At 34.1% G+C, this 20260-nt stretch overlaps 2 protein-coding genes across 2 annotated transcripts; one reads left to right on the top strand and one right to left on the bottom strand.

Annotated features, from left to right (window-relative positions):
* The first annotated feature begins 5461 nt into the window (after nucleotides 1-5461).
* LOC145639295 (uncharacterized) lies at nucleotides 5462-9156 on the top strand. The gene is made up of 6 exons (XM_081690496.1): nucleotides 5462-6184; nucleotides 6505-6595; nucleotides 6728-6891; nucleotides 8225-8252; nucleotides 8388-8496; nucleotides 8864-9156. Exons 1-6 carry the CDS (start codon nucleotides 5930-5932, stop codon nucleotides 8943-8945), a joined length of 729 nt encoding a protein of 242 aa, XP_081546622.1. The 5' UTR covers nucleotides 5462-5929; the 3' UTR covers nucleotides 8946-9156.
* Nucleotides 9157-10253: 1097 nt separating this feature from the next.
* Nucleotides 10254-19916, bottom strand: LOC145638228 (uncharacterized). Its single transcript, XM_081689194.1, has 23 exons — nucleotides 19658-19916; nucleotides 19441-19520; nucleotides 18266-18871; nucleotides 16942-17144; nucleotides 16747-16818; nucleotides 16499-16633; nucleotides 15745-15863; nucleotides 15353-15661; nucleotides 15061-15148; nucleotides 14888-14993; nucleotides 14681-14794; nucleotides 14187-14350; nucleotides 13967-14087; nucleotides 13612-13836; nucleotides 13342-13532; nucleotides 12671-12838; nucleotides 12468-12573; nucleotides 12119-12256; nucleotides 11667-11828; nucleotides 11376-11576; nucleotides 11096-11290; nucleotides 10934-11005; nucleotides 10254-10696 (listed from the first exon to the last, which is right to left on the bottom strand). The coding sequence occupies exons 2-23, from the start codon at nucleotides 19486-19488 to the stop codon at nucleotides 10544-10546; spliced, it is 3696 nt and encodes a 1231-aa protein (XP_081545320.1). The 5' UTR covers nucleotides 19489-19520; nucleotides 19658-19916; the 3' UTR covers nucleotides 10254-10543.
* Between the last annotated feature and the right edge of the window lie 344 nt (nucleotides 19917-20260).

The following is a 20260-nucleotide window of genomic DNA, read 5'->3' as shown; positions in this document are numbered from 1 at the left end:
TATAACGAGTTATAAATAGAAAAAACAAATAAAAATATAATATTAATTAATGAATTTTTTTTAAAAATTAATAACATTGTTGAGTCTACTTTTATTCATATCCCGTTAGTCCTTTGAAGAGGTGGAGGTGGAGGTGGACACTAATTCATAGACTTTGATACACATAGGCACATAGCATACAAGTAACAATTTCAGCAGCTAAAAGTCATAAGTCATGCATTAGTTATAGTTGACCCAAGCTAAACACTGAAAAATTCATTAACATAGCAATGTATTTCCAAGCCTCTATCTCCTAAGTAACGAGTATATAATTTCGGGAAATGATTTTGGCACATTATAATTGATTTATGCACACCTTTTATGTGAGAGTACAGATTTCTATGCTCTCTCACATAGAGGTGTGTCAAGATCAATTTATGGTGTGCTAAAATCAATTTTCATGTATATGCTTCAACTTTATAGTTGCATTGGCAATTGCATCCTAAGTAGTAATACCAAGCTTGATTATAATTAAATGACCAAACTTTCATCATTAGATTGCTTCAAACCTTTGTCTACTTCTTTAAGGTAAGGAGAACTTCCTTGTAAGTAGAGAAGAAATTGGGGATCATACTTGCTTGGGGTGAGAATGAAACCCCTATCACAGGGGTGAAAGGAGAGCCTCCAACCAATTAGGCTTACCTTAATTCTCGCTGCTTGTCTACTTCACTAAGTCTAACAGCAAATAAAGATACAACATCCATACTACCCAAACTGACAAATCACTCATGATCTTGTCAAAAAATGAGGAATGGGCAGAGAGGTGGTAAATAAAGGACAATAAATTTGCCTCGGAATTAGTCTAGAGCAAATGGATGAAGCACATTGTAGGCACGTAAATTTTATATAAGTGCCACATTGGATATTATGTGGGTCCAAAGTCAATTTATTGACTTGATGCTAATTTGACTATTAATTAAAGTTAATTAAATTGGGTGAATAAATCAGATTAGCCCATTTAGTTATTTTAATTAAACTTGGTTATTAATTATTTAATAGTAAAAACCCATTAAAAATGGGTTATAAACTTATAATAATCAAAGCAGGCCCAATTCCAATGTATATTTAACCCTAACCCTAGGTGTCATACACTCTATAAATAGAGCCCTCTCTATTTCATTTGGGGAGGAGGAAAAAACCCAAAAAAAAAAAAAAGGGAGGAAACCTAGAGAGAAAACGGAGAGAATCAAAATACAGAGAAAACCTCTCTCAAACCCTAGAAGAAGGACAACAAGCAAACCCTAGAAGAAGAACAACAAGCATTCGACGTGCCGTTCGACTCTAGAAGATCACTCGTGGAAGAGATCAAGCCTCAATGACCCTCAACACGAAGGAAAGAAGAACATCAAATCATCAAGTACTCCCGTTCAACCTCTACATCAAATCTTCATTGATCGAGATCAAGCCTCGTCGGCCCTCAATCAACAACCCAAGTCAAAGGTCTACATCAGATATGTTCGATAGAGATCAAGCCTCGTCGACCCTCAATCAAGAGTCAACTCAGCTCGTGAATTACGTCAAAGTCAAAGTGGAGATCGAATCAGAGGATCAAATTAGAGATTGTACCCAATATTATCATATTAATAAAATTAACACTTTGTTTCATTTAATTTTGAATCTATATTTTGCAGATTTTAAATTTGTGTTTACACACATATATGCTCCAACATGCTTTGGGGTAAGTCAATAAGAATGCCGAACATATGGAGTGATAACTACATACATTACACATTACCTGAATGACAATGGTCTAAAAAAATAGTGACAAAAAAAAGTAGAAAACTGAGTACAAGAAAGGTGGCATACACTAGTAGAAAAAATGACATTTGCTATGATTTTTTTTTTAGGGGTATTTGCTAAAATTATAAACCCTAGAACAAGTGGGCGTAGCGAATAAGGAATAAACCTAACAATGGGCACGAAACTAATGAGTTGTTAAGAGACAAAATCCATGACGAAATAAAAATAGATTTTAAGCCTTCAAGAATAGCTACATTACTACCGAAGTTAGAGCATTGACTATTACTTAAGTGTCTTCTTTACAGTAAGATTGAAATGAGTCTGGTAGATCTCCAATCAACTTGATAGAGTAGAATGGTGTAGAACCTTCTTGGACTTGTATGTGTGTAGAATCCTTCATTTGGGGAGGTTAAGAAGACTCTAGAAAGAAATGTTCTAGGTAAAAAGGCCTATAAATGAAAAGCATATATATATATATATAATGAAAGAAAAATACCATCATATTATTGCAGTAACTATGATCTTTAAAAGGGATCCGTTGACTGGATCAAACCCAACATAATTTCATTTGTAAATGTTATGAAATCCAATAAAGCAATTAATTTAATTAACATTTTAACTAAAAAAAATAAGCACAACATATACCAAAATCTTGTATAATTAATGGCTTTCTAATCCGACAAAAGAAATTACTTACAGAACACACTTTTGCATTGAGTCATTGGGCGCACTTAACAAATCAATTCAATTGTAATTCTAGAAAATTATCTACACGGTAGGCCTGGGCATCGAACTTAATGTCATTCGTAAATACTCTGAAATCTAATAAAAATCAGTTCAATCAATTTAACAATTCTTCAAAACAAATAGTTCAAGATTAATTTATACCGTTTGATATCCAATAACTTATTCCAAAACACAAATTCATGGTAATAATTTCTTTCTTCATCACATAATATGTTATATGAGTTAAGTAATCTTAAAATCTTATATAATCTCATCCTTATTGTTATGATGATTTTTTTTCACTTTTGATAAGATCTTGTACTTGATCCATTGCCTTTTTGCTAAAGGGTTCTACCTTTGCCTTTAGGCTTGCAAATATAAACTCGAATTTAACATATAAAATGTGATATCATGCTTGCAAAAAGGATAGTATAGAGGTACTCTCTTAATATTCAAACACGATAAACTCAACTTGAGTTTTGAAGGTGTATTATGGGAAAAACATTATTATTCTGGTTTTTTTTTTTAATTTTTTTTTTATTTTAAGAATATGAAGATGGGTTTATTTACAGAACAAGAACTATCAATAAATAATAATCAATAATCATCAATCAATATATACAAAAAGACACATTAAGAGATGACACGCACACACCAGCAATGACACGTGTCATCTCCTGGTGTGTTTTTAGCTATTTTTTTTTTTAAAAAAATTGTTAATTAAGGAAACAAATCGTTTATCAATATAATACTCATTACTCGTATTATTTTTCATACCTAGAAAAAAATAAATTTATTGCTCAAAATTTTTTGCCTACTTTTGTTTTAGTGGTGTATTAGAAGCTACACTTAAAAAAATGCAAGTATCAAATCAACCTATTATTTATTTTTATTGTTCCTCGACTAATTTATGATTATAATACTTATAAATCAATAATCTATAGTTATTATATATAACTATAGATTGATCACGGTGCATTGGCATGGAATCTAACCTAGTTTTTACAATAACAAAGTTTGTCATTAATATTAATTATCATTAGACTATCTATACCATAACAATTCAACATAACTTTCCAATAAATCTAGGAATTGATCATACAAAATAACATTCTAATATCACTACATAGATTCATTTACATAATTATATCTTAAGATTTATATGAAAAATATATCACAATAACATATATTCTATAATTAAAAGCAATTACTTTCCAACATCTCCCATTACATTTGGCATTCATTTGCTAGTAACTACTATTAATGACCAATCAATTAAACTTGTGTTATTAGGTTTAGCTATATACTTGTATCTATCTCAAAAGGGATGTGGGTGAGAAATAAAACAATTACTTCCTCTGTTTTTTTATTTTTTTATTTAGTTGCAACACCTTTTTTTCACGCTTGTCAATGCATGATTTCAACTGTAAATATCTTTAATTACCAATGTGTAAAAATTATAAACATTTGATATTAAAATAGTATAAGTTGAGACGAATCTAACAAGATCCTACATGACTATATATTTTTTTAGTTACGTATAAATCATCAAAGCTACGGAGTAGTCAAAGTGAACTACATGAATAGTGTAAAAGTCAAACTGTTGCAACTATAAAGAAACGAAGGAAGTATTTTTTTTGTGGTGCAAAATTGTGTTGGGTGTTTATAAAATAGAGGACATGAAGATGAGTAGAGAATGTTAGAGGGATTATTGGTTAAAGACTTAAAGCCAAGTTAATGAGTGAGTAGAGAATGTTAGAGGGATTATTGGTTAAAGACTTAAAGCCAAGTTAATGAGTGACTAGTTTAAGGAGTGAGAAGTTGATCAATTTCTTAAGTAGATAAGGTGATAAACTGATAATGTTGTAAGGGATTCAAATTAAGTGGTGCAGTCTTACAAAATTAAGAAAACTTGGGATATCGTAAACACATAGTCGTACATGTTGAAGTTACTAACACGGAGGATGATTCTCCAATTGTTCTTTACAAGTCACAACCATAACTTTTCTTCAAAAAAATTAGGCATGCCAAGTTCAAGAGATGATGCTATATGTTTTAGAACATCTAAAAAAAGTTGCATATTTTCATATGAATATCCTCCATACAATTAAGAGAAAAAATTGATAGAGTGATATGAATTCTAATTATTCATGAATTATGAGTACAATGTGTTGTTGTATACCTCCTAAGTTAAAAATTTGACAATGCTCCTTTGATAAGATGTTAGGCAAATGTCCAATTCATGAAATAAATCCAACTTGCCTTAGTTGATTAAATACCCTATTGAATACATCCAAGACATGACCAAATATGTCATTAAGCCTATATTGAATCGAGCTTACACGTTTAGGGTTTACAAATTATATCACCTAATTATTAAATGACAACCCAAGCATAACCTTTGCCCATATTCTTATCATGTCGTGCAGTGGCGCAACCAAGATTTTAACATTAATAGGGCACCTAACCACTATCATTACAAAAGAAATATCATTAATTGAGCACCAAATTGACAAATAACATTTACATACATAAGGGAAAATTTAAAGTCATCAACCTTATCATTATCAGTTTATATTGTTACAATCAAGAAAACTCGCTCATTACTAGTGTGATTAAAAATTAAATCGAATTAGCTCTTATCAATTGAAAAGAGCAAAATGGACTATCTAATGTAAAACAAAAGACACGAGATTAAACATAATATGCATCCACGCATGCGTCTAAATTAAAGTATTAAGTATGTGAACTAAGATTGAAAATACTATACCCGTTAAGATTTAAAATAATATTTTCCTCCAATTGTATACGTAATTTTTTTCCCCAATTATTTGAGCGAGATGGGACAATAGAGCCCAGAGCAATTTGTTGCAAATGGAAGAAGTCAAGTGGATTGATTTGAAGTTGCTTTAACTTTCTTCTAACCAACAAGACTTGCCAAAATTATAATTCCACAAATCTTTTATAACATGTGACCAAACTAGACGTATCAACAACAATTCCTCCTTTGTTTTTATTTAGTTTTTCTATATTTTTTTTTCATGTTTGTAAACACTGTAATAATAATACCAATAAATCGTGTAAATAAATAAAATCTCCAATTTTCTGAATTCATACCCCAAACAAGGAAAAGGGGGAAAAACAAAAACCCAGAACTTCAATATCTCTCCTTCAATTTCTAACCCCAAATTTAATGGGAATCGAAAATTATCCCCAATTACAAGCTTAAATTTGCTTGTTTGAATCTCGTTACAGAGAGATTATCGATTATCAATCAAATTTCGAATTTTGGAGCTTTATAATTGTACAGTAGAGATTTAATCGGGAAAATTAGGGTTTCTTTTTCGATTCAATTTGGTTTAATTTTCATCAAATTATGTTCTTTTAGGGTTAAATTGATTGTAGATAAGTAGAAATTAGGGTTATGGAGACGGCGGAGAGCAGTAATAGAGGGAGGAAAGAGAGAGAAGAAGTGAAAGTGAAGTTGAAGACATTGAAAGCAGTTATGGAACAGTGTCAAAGAGCTCTTGAATCTCTCAACGCCGATGGTTTACACGATGATGCCGATAATTCTGATGATAATGATGATGATGATGAAGATGATAGCAAAGTAGCTGATGAAAGAGATAATTGCGGTCGATCTTCGCCTTCTTCTTCCCCAGATTATGAAGCCGAGGAAGTAAGCTGCTTTTGATTGTATTTTTTTTGTTAAAGTATTCATAATTTAGCGATGAATTGAGCCGCAAAGGCAACGATGTAGACAGGATTTGATTCCGGGTTTTGGGTATTATTCCCGAAACTTTGTAATTTAAGCCAGCTGGAATCTATAGTGTATGTAAATTAGTTGATTTAATTGATAATTGACCGAATTATTGTTGTTTTGTTGAAGGTTTTTGTGGGTTGATCTTTACTGGGTGTTTTGTTGTTGTGATTTGGGTGTTTATTGATTTGGTTATCGAATTTTCGGAATGTTTATTTTGGTGTTTGTTTTGTTTGCAGCTGTGTGGTTTGATTAAGTCGAGGTTAGAAGGTCCAGAATTTCTTGAAAGGATAGAGAGTGCTCAGCTCTCAGTTCAACAAAAACTTCCTGGTATGCTTTGATCTATGATGTATTTAGAGGCATTTATCAGAAATGTTGTTGCGAATTCGATAATTTTGAATTAATGTAATGTGTGAGTGCAATATGGGATCATCTTATTGAGTGAATACTACTTTGTGGCAGGAGAAGAAGGTAATTCTTGGGACATGGTGAGTGATAATGATTTGTGGGAAGGTGGGAGTGCTGAGGATGATGAAGAAGACTTTGTAGTTGTTCGGCAAGAAGACATTGTCGATGGAATAGCGTGCTTCATGGCTGCTTATCTATTGTCTCTTAAACAGACGAAGGTATGCATTCAAACCAATGGCAATTTAGGCTTTTGTGATATAGCTTTCTTTCTTATTTGAGGAATTGATATGGGGAATTAAGCAAGTGGTTTATGTAGAACAAATGAATTACCGGGATTATGCTTACATGAGAGATGCTTTCACTTAAACCATTGTAACATGCTTACGCTCACTTTCACCAATTACTTATCGTATATGTTATTGGATAGTATACTAAAATTCTACCAAAGACCTAGTGTCTTCTCTGTTCTTATCATCTCCTATCTGGGGTGAGGTGGGAAACTTAAAAGGTTAAACCTCTTTCCAAAATATATGATAGGGTAATTTGGTACATGAAATAAAGCATATTGGGCCTTAAACATTGTTTGTTACCTTGGCTACTTTGTGTGTGTATTGCATATTTAGGGGTCACTCATGCTATACTTCAAGTCCTTGAACCTTTGGACATGTACTCAATGTGTGGTCAAATATCCATCAGCTGTTTGTCCTGATGCTGCAATTCATTGAGGAGGTGTCAAATGGTGAACAATGTATGAGAAATTTTTCGTTTTTCTATTTGTCAACTTTCACATAGGGCGTCTTACAGTTAATAACATATGCAACTTGTAATCTTAGAATCTCTGATAGTTTTAGCAATTCTCTACTTTGTCAGTAGGCTATAAGCTCTGGTCCAATCTAATTATGAAGAGCAAGGAAAAAATTACTCTCTAAATCTGGAAGTCCAGACTTCTTTGAATTCAAGCTACCTTTTCCATGAAGACAGTAGTTGGCTTATGGCTTTATGCTCATAATACAGATTTTGAAATTCGTAATCTTGTTATATAATAGGCTATCTCCTCCTTTAAAGAAATCTAAAATGATACTTCCAAGTTTTACCTGAATATAGTAGCTCAAACAAGATATACTTGCAAAATTTACCATCCATTTATATGATGGGGTGAATTCTCTCTTAATTTTTATGTAAAAAGAGACTTTCCAAATACTACCTGAAAATATCAGCTCCTTGTTAACAAGATATACTTGCCCTTGTTCTCTTGTTGAGAGTTCATAAATTTGCCTCAATGCAATGTGTTATGTATTGTTAAGGTTGGACTCTTGTTGCATAATTTCTCCGGTCTTCCAATTAGTCCACTCATGATAATCTATAAAACAATCAAAGGAAACCAATTGTACCATGTGACCTGCTATATATTTTTTTCCTCTAATGATTAAAATTGAGGAGATCATGTCCTTCATGCTTTCTGAAGGTAAAAAATTGGATAAGTGGTACAGTTGTTGATTGGAGTGGGGAAGATTTTACTCTGAGCTTGACTTCTTGCTTTTTATTTTGCAGGATCTGAGTCCTAACAAACTCCAAGATGGTAAGCTTGTGAACTTTTCTTTATATTGCTCTGAATTGATTCTTTGTCCTTTTCTTTTTAAGCTTTTCCTGTGTTGAAACTGTAATGTCTTTGTGTCACTGGAGATGTTACTAACTACATTTAACCTTTCCCCAGCTCTTAGCAAAACTTTCTCGATAAAAAAGAGAAAGGGGAAGCTACGAAAAGCATTGGATGGAACTAAAGTAATCTACAATGTTGCGTCCTGGAGTGCAACTGCAGTTGGGTAGGTTTATTTATCCTTGATGCTTTTTTCTTTCTGTGCAATTTCATTGCAGTTGTCATTTGTGCTATTTTTCTTAGTTTAATGAGCTGTTGGCCAACATTTATTTTTAATCAAGATTTGTTGCTGAATTGCTACATTCTCCCTACATCTAGAACTCTAGAAGCAATGTGTTTTGAAAATTGAAACAGACCTGTGAGCCAAGTGTTGCATTTTATGTGTTTTTGTACAAACAATGCCATCCAAGATTCCTTTTTTTTAACTGCTAATTCTTTGTTTAGATATTCCAATTATAAACAGTAGAGTCAAAGTTTTTCATACTAGTTGAAATGTTTGCTAACTGAATCCTTGTGCTTTTTTTTTTCAACAGAATATATCAAAATCCTGCACTTCTTAGAGTTGCGACAACAGCCTTCTGGACCTCTTGCCGTGTCATATCAAGGCTTTTCTAAATTGTTTCCAGTTAGAGAAGCCCAAGAGGGCTGACCATGCTTCATGTGTTTGGTTAAATTTGTACAATCCTTTCACGTTCCACAAAATACTATAGAAAGCAAGTGCATTCTTTTGTGTGCTGGATTGATTGAATTCTCAGCAGAAACAGATCATGTAAATATCTCCATTTAAATTAATTCATCAGTTTCAGGGTGCTTAACAGTTACTGTACACCTTTCTTTTCTCAAGGGTGCTGCTTGTTTAGCAAGCATGACTTTTGTGCTTACACTTCCGCCACTAAGTAGCTCTCAATGGAACCCAAGCAGGAGCCTCTAAATGTCCCAAGTTTTGGGGGCTTATATCGCTCCTACCTTCTCACTTCCTGTCGGTGCTGAAATCAATTCATTATTGAGGCTGCTGTACATTTTGCTTTTGACAATTAGGAAAAAAATGCCAAAAAAGAACAGTAGTTAGGAAGGCGATTGTTTTTGGACGTGCTTTGCATAATATGAAAACGAAAAGAATTTAGGAAGGTGATTGTTTTGGACATGTTTTGCGTGACAGGAAAACGAAACAAATGATGTCAAAGTATTATGCAATTTTTGAGTAGCTGTCAATTGATAATTTAGGCTTCAGCGTAATCCTGAGTAAATTGATTGTAATGGGTAATTTATGCCGTGCACGGTGCGCTTAAAGTCTTGAGTATTTTTAAATTATTTTAATACAATGCTGTATTTTTTAAAATTATTTGTAAAAGGAGTTTAGGAATGACTTTCTCACTTTTACGTTGCATCCTCGCTAACCTGTCAATTTAGCTATCTCATGCTAACATTTTAATACTGTAAGATGGACAATTATTGTCCAAACCTTTTTTTTTTTTTTTTTTTTTTTTTTTTTAAAATTTTTTCCAAATATCATCATAATTAACTTTATCTAATACGTAGTATAATTAGTGTTATCAGGATGTCTATGTCGCTCTCTTGCGAAAGGATGTGGCCTTGTGGGCAAAACTTAAACACGTTCCGAATTTAAAAAGGAGGGCTCGTTGTCGTTACATCACCCAGATTTGTAACGAATTTTCTCTTACGAAAGGTTGTGGCCTTGTGGGCAAAGCTGAACACGTTCCGAATTTCAAAGGGAGGGACTTATTTTCTTTACATCACCCAAATTTACAAGGAATAGGGTCGTCATGAGTTTTAGAAGCTCCATTTGATCAAATTACCAATTTGTTTACAACATTTACTCAGTAATATAACGGACACTAGCCTCTCGGAGTCTCTAATATCCATCCCATCTTCTGCTTCACCACTTTGGAGGTTTTTTTTTTGTGTAAAACATGGTGGAATTTTCAATTTGAAAGTAACAACACATGTTCAAATAATAATTCTGATATACATTTCTAAATGCCCAATAAATTTTATTGTTTACAGAACTTACATAAGACCAAAAATTGGACCTAGGATATTATTTTATTAACAAAAAGAATTTCTATATATTGATTTTCTTTAAAATGTTCTATTTAAATTTGTTAATAGAGCACTAGGAGTACATGTTCTCATTTCACAAAATTGTGTCATGACTACAATAAGTAAACTTATCTACATTATTTTACATTGTTTCAGTAATAAAACGTGTTACTCTTGTGAATTTGAGCATCTTTACACAACATCGATCTTACTTCCATCATCGAACGAGGAGGCTCAATGTCCTTGTCTTGTAAGGCGTGCCCCAAAAGCTGCTGCATCTGTGACGCAAATGTGTCATCAAGAACCTGCCATAGGTTAGACTCTGGGTTAGTGACAAGTTAATACAGCTAAAGCAAGCTCTGGATACTTTGTCATCTTTAATCCCTTTTACAAACGAAGTCTAAAGAGGCAAAATCTTTGTTACACCAGTAAGTCGGTAACAGATAAAATCACTTGCATGTCCGGAGAAAATTTACAATCCCTTAATAATACATGTAATTTTAAGGATGAGTCAGATATAACAAGCTCAAGTAAATACTCACAGAAACAGCAATTGTTGACCCCTTGTACCACGCTTTATTTTCTTTCCGATTCTCCAAGAAACTAAGAACATCCTGCATCAAGTATTCAAGTACAAGCAGTTAAGAGTGACTGTCATTTTAGATATCTTAGATGTTTTACATCTCAAGTTTATGTCCACCCACCTGACCGATTCGGTCCCAGTAACCCCGGCATAGAGCAATAAAGACATGAGTTTCAAATATGGTGTGCAAATGATTCAATGTGCTCATTAGCTGTTCTTTCAGAGGCTGCATTCTGTTTCTAACATCAGATTCCCCAACACTTTCTTTGGAATCTTGCAGAATCTTCTTAATTTTTGTAGCGTTTTGTAACCTCGTCTACAAGAAAATAATTTCAAAGTTGAATTAACAAAAGCCAACAGAGCTCTCTCAGCCACAGGAGCAAATCCAGAGAAACACTCACATTTTCAACCAGCTTTTCAACAATGGCTTGCAGATAGTTTCTGAACTTTGCTCTTAGCATGACAGTAACCTCACTTAAGCGCTCTCCTGGTGTCTGATTGCCAGCATTAGGGATACAGGAACCCCATGACTTAAACTGAGTTTCTATCTTGGGCCGAAGAATGTCAAGCATCCTCTTCATTGAATTTAAAAGGATCCCAACCTGCAAAACCAAAAAGAGTGTGTAAGAAGAAGCCCTAATGCCAATGAGGGATCATATCATCCTTAACAATTTGAATAGACAGAAAAGTACCTCATCTGGAACTGTGTATGGAGCCACATTTCGCTTGGTCAGTTTCTGCATATACTTGAAACCAAATTTCTTTGGCGCAAGATTTTCTTTTAGAGGGGCCAAGACATCGGAATATTGTCGGTCTAGAGCCTCCACTATGGACTTCTCTACATCAGCCACAGCCTAAAAGTACAATTACTTAGTGAGTACATCAACCCAACTTATAATTTGATTCTGCATGTAACAAATATGTACGACATATACGTCTTAGAACTAAGGCCTAATGATAATATAAATCTATTTAGTTCCAAAATAACACAATTTACAGGCTAGCTTGTAATTAGATAATCCTTAGAGCTCGGGACTAGTGATTATTGTTTTTTTAATTTTACAGGAAGCATATGAATGAATCTAGCCCATATTCAAAAGAGATACAGCAAAATGTACAAATTTATAATAAAAAAATAGCATACATTTTCCAAGAAAAAGCTATATTCTGGCCAGCGGCTAACAATGACTTCATAATCATTCAGTGTATCTTTTAGTCTATCATACATTTCATCAACAAAAGGGGTAGTCGAATGTTGTGTGCGGACACCAGACCATTTGACCTGCAAAAATAAATTGTTAATGGAGAAAATAACGAGTTACAGCATCAAAAAAAATGTTAAAGCACTTGCTGAACGGGATTGATAAGAGGGATTATTTTGAGCTGGACAAGAAAAAACTAACGAAGTTGACATATCTTTATCACTAACAGTTTTAATCTTAAATTTTAGGACAAAACAGAAAAATTATACCCAATTAGGTTGGTATCATTACCTTGTCAAGTTTGCAGGTTTCAAGCAAAGCCAACCGCTTATCCTGAATCCAGACAACTATATACAAGTGGAACAAATCTTTTGCATCAACTCCGCCTTTGATGGGACTACATATGAAAGAAAAGTAATAATCATTTTTTTTATATACAATTTACAGATTAAACACAAAAAAATAAATGAAGGAAAGAAGAGCCAAGAATTTACTTGATATTCCAGTTGACGAGATCTCTTTGGAAATCAGCTGTAGCTATCACAAGTTCTGCCACAGGTTGTGAAGGACCAGACGGAGGGCACGCAATGAGGAATTCACGTATCCGGTTGCAAAGTTCTACACTATATATTGATGAACAAAGATTTGGCAGATCGACAAAACTGCATCAAAAAAAAAAAAGGCAACCTATTAATAACTGATGTTTTTTTGGTCTCATCTCAGAGAGAGGGAGGGGGGACTTTTGCATGATTAGAGGCAACTAGAACTATAAATTGTAAGGGAGGAGTGGTCAGGAAGGCATCCCAGCTAGAGCATAGACCCTTAATGATGAATTTTATATGCTTCAGACAGACCCCAAGTAATGTACTTTTACATCAAGGCACAAGATGATTACCCATACACGTGTTATCGTGTATGTGTATATTTCCTTAGCTTGCAGCCTTTTTATCAGATGATTACTAATAATCTTATTATTTTAAAAAGATGGTAAACAGCTTCCACAATCCAAGGCACAAGACTCCCTATATGTTAATTTGTAAACCACACAACACAATGCCCCTTTGGTCTAGTGTTGTACTGTTGTAGCATTGGTAGCTATTGCAATCACATAACTTTACAGTAGAGCAAAGAGCTTAGATTAGCACAAGAAATAAGCAATACATACCTGGGAAGTATGTGCTGGTTGTGGATTTCAATATCCGTGGAAACTTCATTACTGATGTTCAAGCAAAGATTTCTCACTTTCTGGTATGCGGTGGTCATTGTAACGTGATCTAGCATGCTTCCTTCACCAGTATTACTAACATACTCATCTGTCTCAGACAAATGTCTCTTCGACCTCTTCTTTGCAGCAGCCTGGCATTATGAACATTCAGCATGACAATCCAAGGAAAAAAATCTCCCAATATACATACTCAAATGGACGGTGCTTAACCTGGAAGTGTCTACAAAGTTTATTCTGTGCCTCAGGAGACAATATATCGTGAAGAAGAGTGTAAAGTTTGACAGCAGGTTGCAAAGCAGGAGCTGCAACCCCACTTGCAGGCCTGAAGACTTCTGTCATTCCAGAAGGCAGTGATTCATCCAAGGATTTGTAATTCTCAAACGCCAGAGCAAGTATCTGCTCAATTTGATCCTCCACTTCACCTAAGATACGATTCTAAGCAACCAACAAGCAATGCATCAGGAACACACATAAATTCAAACAGTGTAGTATGCCATTCACATCAATAATGCTAAAGGCAAGAGGAAATTGTATGTATTCAAAGCCTAACTTTAAACCAACATACCTCCTGATGACTTAATGTGCTCTTAGTGTGGCCCTTCATAACCACAGGATAAAGCAAATCATACACAAGAGTCAGACAATCAGCTGTTGGTGTGGCAACATCCATGACATAAGTAAGGTATCTGTCATAATAGCAAATTAAGTTGCAATTATCTTAGGGCGTGACTCACACAGATCTCAAAAGCAATGATGCACAAAATTAATAAAAGAACAAGGTTTACCTAAGTTTAGTGTATGCATCAGAAACCCCGTAATAGGTTGCAAATTCTTCCAATAACCATTTCCACTCGCCATGCAGCAGTAAATGTCTTTGTTGAAAATGTTGAACTTTCATTGCAACTTCTAAAACCAGGTCATAGGCTACAGTCTCTGCCACAGAGCCGCACTAGTAACACCACACCCACACACACACAAATTATGATAAGTTGACAATATTGTCAATACAAAATTCTAGGAAATCTTCAAAAACATACATCATATGAGCATAACACACACATACACAATCTTGTGCGAGAAATTGACTAAGTTAAACAAAGGAGAATTTTCAAAATAATGCAGAAAGTTTCTAAAAATTACATGTTACACAGCTATGGAAAAAAACAACACAAATATATTTGCAAGAAAGAATATGATGAACAAGAGGTAAAGGTCACACATTCTATTAAGCCATCAAATGACTAAAATCCTGGATAGCATCTCTATCAAGACATCATACCTTATTATTACTGTTCTCCTCGGTACTCGTTGAGAAATTGATATAAAGTTGTATTTTACCAACAAGTTCATGCTCTGGTTCATGAAATATTGACCACCAACGTAGTTTATCATTCTGCAAGATTATTCAACAAGAAACTTCTCTTATAAATGATAATAGTATAAGATTCTCCACTAGTACATATGATAAAAAGATCAGAAAGATTACTGGATCATCAGCAACAGTAGCCACTTGGGCAACAACACGCCCACAAGTTTTTCCTTTTGAATCCTGAATTTCGAGAATCAAATCATCTCCCAGACCATCTGGAAAGCTGTAAGGTTGTCAATGATTATCCCATGACAACTAAATATAAAATGATACAGAATCGAGAAACATACAATACATGAGTTTCGCCCGAACCGGGTTGCATCCGCACAACATCATCTTCAGGTGAACTTTTTAATCTCAGCAGACAGAAATGACTCTCTGGTAGCATCAGAGGAAAAAGGGGATCATAGATTAGAAGACTCTCAGAAGATTCTTGCACATAATGTAAAAATTCCTAGTTTTACAAAACTTAATCCATGGATTACTTAATTCTTCAAGATAAATCCTATCAAAGCAAGATATATGACCAAAGAAGCTGTATAAAACATTCACGTCTTGGATTTAAAATGCTTCACGGATTACCTTGCACAGGTTCATATGATGATGCACTGTTACGCAATGTGGACACTACACCAACTTTTAAAAGACCAGAAACCTGCTTTAAGTACTGACTACTGGCTTGAACATAAGCCAAACTCTTCTTTGATAAAGAACCATCTGTAGGCTTATGGAGTACAAAACGCACTCTTCGAAGGGCATGCCATCCTGAACAAACTGACCTCTGCACCTTGGATAACTGTGAGCGGGCAGACTCCATATTTATAACTGGAGCCTTTACAGAACCAAAACTACAACCAGTAGGTGGGTCCAGTCCCATTCTCACTTTTCGAACTGCAATGAAAGGAATCTCAGGACCACTCATGGAAAGTTAATTTATTACAGTAATAAAGTCTAACAGCAATGGTAAATCATACCTTGGACCTTCATCTTCCCAATTATTTTCTTTGGTTTTTGCGGTGCTCCTTCAACTGCAACTTCTGAGCCACGCTTAGCCAGAATTTCCTCTTCTGACTGCAATAGTATTTGTTGCAAACTGTAATACATTAAACAAATATAAGCCACCAAACATTATAATTATGGACAAAAGCTTGAAAGAAACAAAGTTCCATTCATGTAAGAATTTGTTCAAGAAATAAAGACAATTTAAATTCTAAAGTTCCATATAATTATATAAATCTCGGAAAGTTATCTTATCATTGATTTTAAGTCGCTATGCAAATTATGGAATAATCCTAACACCATAAGAAAGCGAACAAATGTCTGAACTCGTGGAACAAAAATGAAAACAAAACAAAAAGTTTCCAGAAGCCAGAAATTATAGAACTGATCAAACGTGAATTGCAGTTGCAGAATTGCAGATGATTCATGATATGCTCAATCAGGCCATGGCTCGCAAAAAAGCTCCATTGGAAGTAACCTTAGTGGAAATGAGCAAAATTCATAGTTAACGGGAAAAACATAGCACAATGCACAGTGGGTTGGAAAAGTCATTTGGCACAACGCTATCAACCACTACAGCAGATTAGAACAAAGATTAAAGTAATTCTTCATTCCCATAATAATCGCCAAAACACACTGTTAATTGTACAAATTTTAATCTTTAATAAAAGTGCTAAAAATATACAAGTATATAGCGATAATGGAAGAATTGATGTAGACTAAACTCACCCAAATGCACTCCGCAATAAAGCACATTCATTTTCGAGAAATACAGGAGCTTCCATGCAACTTCTTGCCCAGGCATTGAGACAAAGACGAACACAAGCATCATATGCAACCACTGAATGCCATGGTCCTTGAGTGCTGAATTATTTACCAAGTTGAAACAAAGGAATATATCTTAATATTGTAAAATAGCATAAAGTTTGGAGGTAAGCTATAGTAGGATAACAATTCTGATATAAGCAAAAAATTACCTTGCATGAAATGTAGGCAGACGAGCAGCATGTGAACCTGAAGACCCTGCAGATTCTGCACCGCCCATAGTTCTGAGAAGCAAATTAAAATAAAATTAATAAATCTTATCAAGTTACCCAGGAAATACATTAGTGTCATTGTTTAGTTAGCAAAAACCCATAAATCTATACATTAACCAAAGATGGCACACCAACCTTGCATGTGGACCAGGATTTGTTTTTTCTATACTATCCACTTGATGTGACCCAGATAGCTTAACACTAGGAACGATTGGCTCAACTTTGTCAGAAGCATCATGAGAATCAGCAGATACTTTGTTATTGGGTAAAGGCACAGCTTGATTGGCATCCTGACCAGAGTTGCAAACTGGAGGTGCACTTGGGGTATCACCATCATCCTACATGAAAGGGCTTGTTGAGTCCACACCAATAAAAATTGCTAATATTACAGATATAGAGCACAGCAAGAAAGCTGAAAGAAGCAAACAGCCAACAGGCAGCAAAATTACTGGCTTAAAGAAATGAAGCGCTCAAATTTCACGCAATTATATGGGCATAACAAGCAAAATTACTTTCTTAAAGGATTGAAGCTCTGAAACCTCACACAAAAATACTCCATTAAACTGATAGCAAGCAATGAAAACTATAGCCAGCAAGGCAACAAAAACAATTACAAGCAATTTAGGCAGGAAAATCTAAGAAATAGACAACAGCATAATAGTTTATGCATCTTTTTGACATTTAAAAAAAAAAAAGTAACAAGGGCATGTGTTATGTTACAAAAAGACTTGGTCTCCAGGAAATTATGTTTCTACTCTACAATTTCTAAAGTATATGTCAGCGTTCTTTGTAATCCTTTTCTAGTCAACAATCCATATTTGAACCCCATCTGCTGTGGCAAACCAGGACACAAAACAAACAAAATAACAATTTATTCCTTATCTTAGCCTTACACAATATGGACTTCACATGGCATCATAAGCAATGTAGAACTCACTGAAGTACATGTTCTCACTTCAAAATCCTCCCTCCCTCCCCAAATATAGAATTTCACATGGGTGTTAATGAAGTTTGGCTGGTCAGCTAACTGTGATGCCTGACTATGCCATTTACTGACACTACAAATTATAGCTTTATGTTATAACACAGGTAAGTGGCATCGTTTTCCATTTCAATTGAGTATCAAGAAATGACCCCATATATACTAATTTCCTGTCGTGACTACAGTTGAAACAGCAAAAAAATGTTTATTGAGCTTGGCATTAACACAGGAACAATGCAGCTGCAATTTACCAAGTTTGGAAATGTATACTTGCTTCTTCGCTACATGTGCTGACCAGCATTCAGTTTATATTGTTAACAAGCTTGTGGAAAATTTAAGTCACACTACCAACTAACCAGAAAGGTTTCACAGAAGGTAAAATAGATACACTCGTATTTTTCATAAATGTTGGAAACAATTTTACACTTTTATCAAGCTTGTAATTATACACATTGTAAGAAAGTCGAAATAACATACCTTTTCAATATTCACCTTTGAAGTTATGCTAGATGCATAGCCTTCTGAAACATAAGCTTGTGAGCGAGAAGCAGTGCGAATGTTGCTACCAACTTGAGAAGAAGAAAACTCGGAGCTACCAGCAGAATCTTCAGACTCATCTTCTGCATAACCATTCTGCGCGCCTGGGTATCTTCCATTCTTTTTAACTAATCGCTCACCCCTCGTCCCACTCAACTCCACCGACGAATACACATCAGAAGACAGATAATCACTTCCATAACTCATTCGAGTTGGAGGCAATGATCTTGTGTTTGAGTATCTGTAACTACTTGTAATCGAGGGAGTAGCACGGTCATCCTGAGGGGATGAATCCATAGAATACCTACCGCCGTAAACATCCTCCTCCTCGGATTCCGAGGTGATGTCATTGCCAGAGACAGAAGCAGAGTCATCCCCAGGAATACCTCTAGATACTGGAATTGCAGTGGGTGGCAAATGCCCACTTCGGAACTTGCCAGGTGGTGGCAACCCAAAACCTCGGCTGCTACTTCTTATAATTGGGTCAATCCTTGTTCTGTTGTCTAACACTGACAGTGGTTCTTCCTTCTTACCATTCTTAGAACCCTAAAAAAATAATTAAAAAATAAAAATTAAAAAAACAAAGAGTTTTATTAAATTGAAAACATTATCAGAATTCCATTCACTCCCTGATTTAACCACTATCAAATATATCAAGATTGCCAAAATTAAAATGATACACTTGAACACAATATAAAACTGATACCTTTTTTTTTTTTTTTTTTTTTTTGAAACATGATACCAAAATATATGAAATGCAAATATAGAAACATTATCAAAATTTAGATCATACCCTTCAAAAAAAAAATCAAAACAAAGTGCAAATTCAACAACATTACCAAAATTCAAATCAGACCCTCAAAAATAAATTAATCATAAAATGCAAAATTAAAATTAAAGTGCAAAATCAACAATTGGCAATGTACTAAATAAATTACAGTAATACATTGCCAAATTTCAAATCAGACCCATAATAGAAACAACAACAAAATTACAAAATCCAAAATATAACCAAAATTAGCAACATACTAAATTTAAATCAGACCCACAAAATAAAAACCAGATAAAAATGCAAAAATTATAAAGGAAAAATGTGGAAGTAGAAGAGTACATACCTCTCGAACCCATTGAAGGGCACTGTTATCAAGGCCTTCAGTGAACATTTTTAGGGCGGAAGTTTCAACTTATTGAGAACCTAGTTACCAAAAAAAAAAAAAACAGATTTTTATTTATCAAAGTTGAAAAAATAAATGAACCCAGAAAATTAAAAAGACAAATTTTGAAAAGAGGAAGAATGGAAATTTGAAATGCAGAAAAAAGCAGATAACTCACATAGAAAGCTTGAGTTGGGCCACAAAAACAGAGAAGCTTCCTCTGATTTTGTAGAGAGAGAAACCTGAAACTGGGAATTTAAAGAAGAAGAAGATGAAGAGAATTTTAGAGAGAGAAAGTTGAAATTTTTAAAATGACATAATCAACACTCAAGTACAAGATTAGTATTCCCAGATTAAGAAAGAGAGTGTGCGAGGAGCGGTGTTCCTTAGCAAGGAAGAGTACCAATTTTATGTTTTTTTTTTTTTTTTTTTTTGGTATGGTTTTGTTTTGTTGTTTTTATTTTTTAAATGAAAATTACTTTAGTTTTGCCTCGTAAAAAAAAAAAAAAAATAGCGTGTTTGACACACCCAAAGCATAAAAGTAATTGAGTAACGTCTGATCGAGTAACCACTAATCAAGTAATCTCGATCACGTGGTATAGCTAAGCTAGTCGGATATGAAAATTTGTGAAAATAAAAGGCAAATGAGAGTATTTTTGGGAGGAAATAAAGAAATTTACCATTTTATTTTTTAATATGCAACTAGTATTAGATTCAAGTAATAACACTAATTGATACACGATTTTATTAATAACAATTTATACCGTAAATAAGTAAACTC

The sequence above is a fragment of the Chenopodium album genome, chromosome 7 (assembly GCF_948465745.1).
Source record: "Chenopodium album chromosome 7, dcCheAlbu1.1, whole genome shotgun sequence".
In the NCBI taxonomy this organism is placed as follows: domain Eukaryota; kingdom Viridiplantae; phylum Streptophyta; class Magnoliopsida; order Caryophyllales; family Amaranthaceae; genus Chenopodium; species Chenopodium album.
Note: the sequence above shows the minus strand (reverse complement) of the source record. Positions and strands in the feature narration are given on the sequence as shown.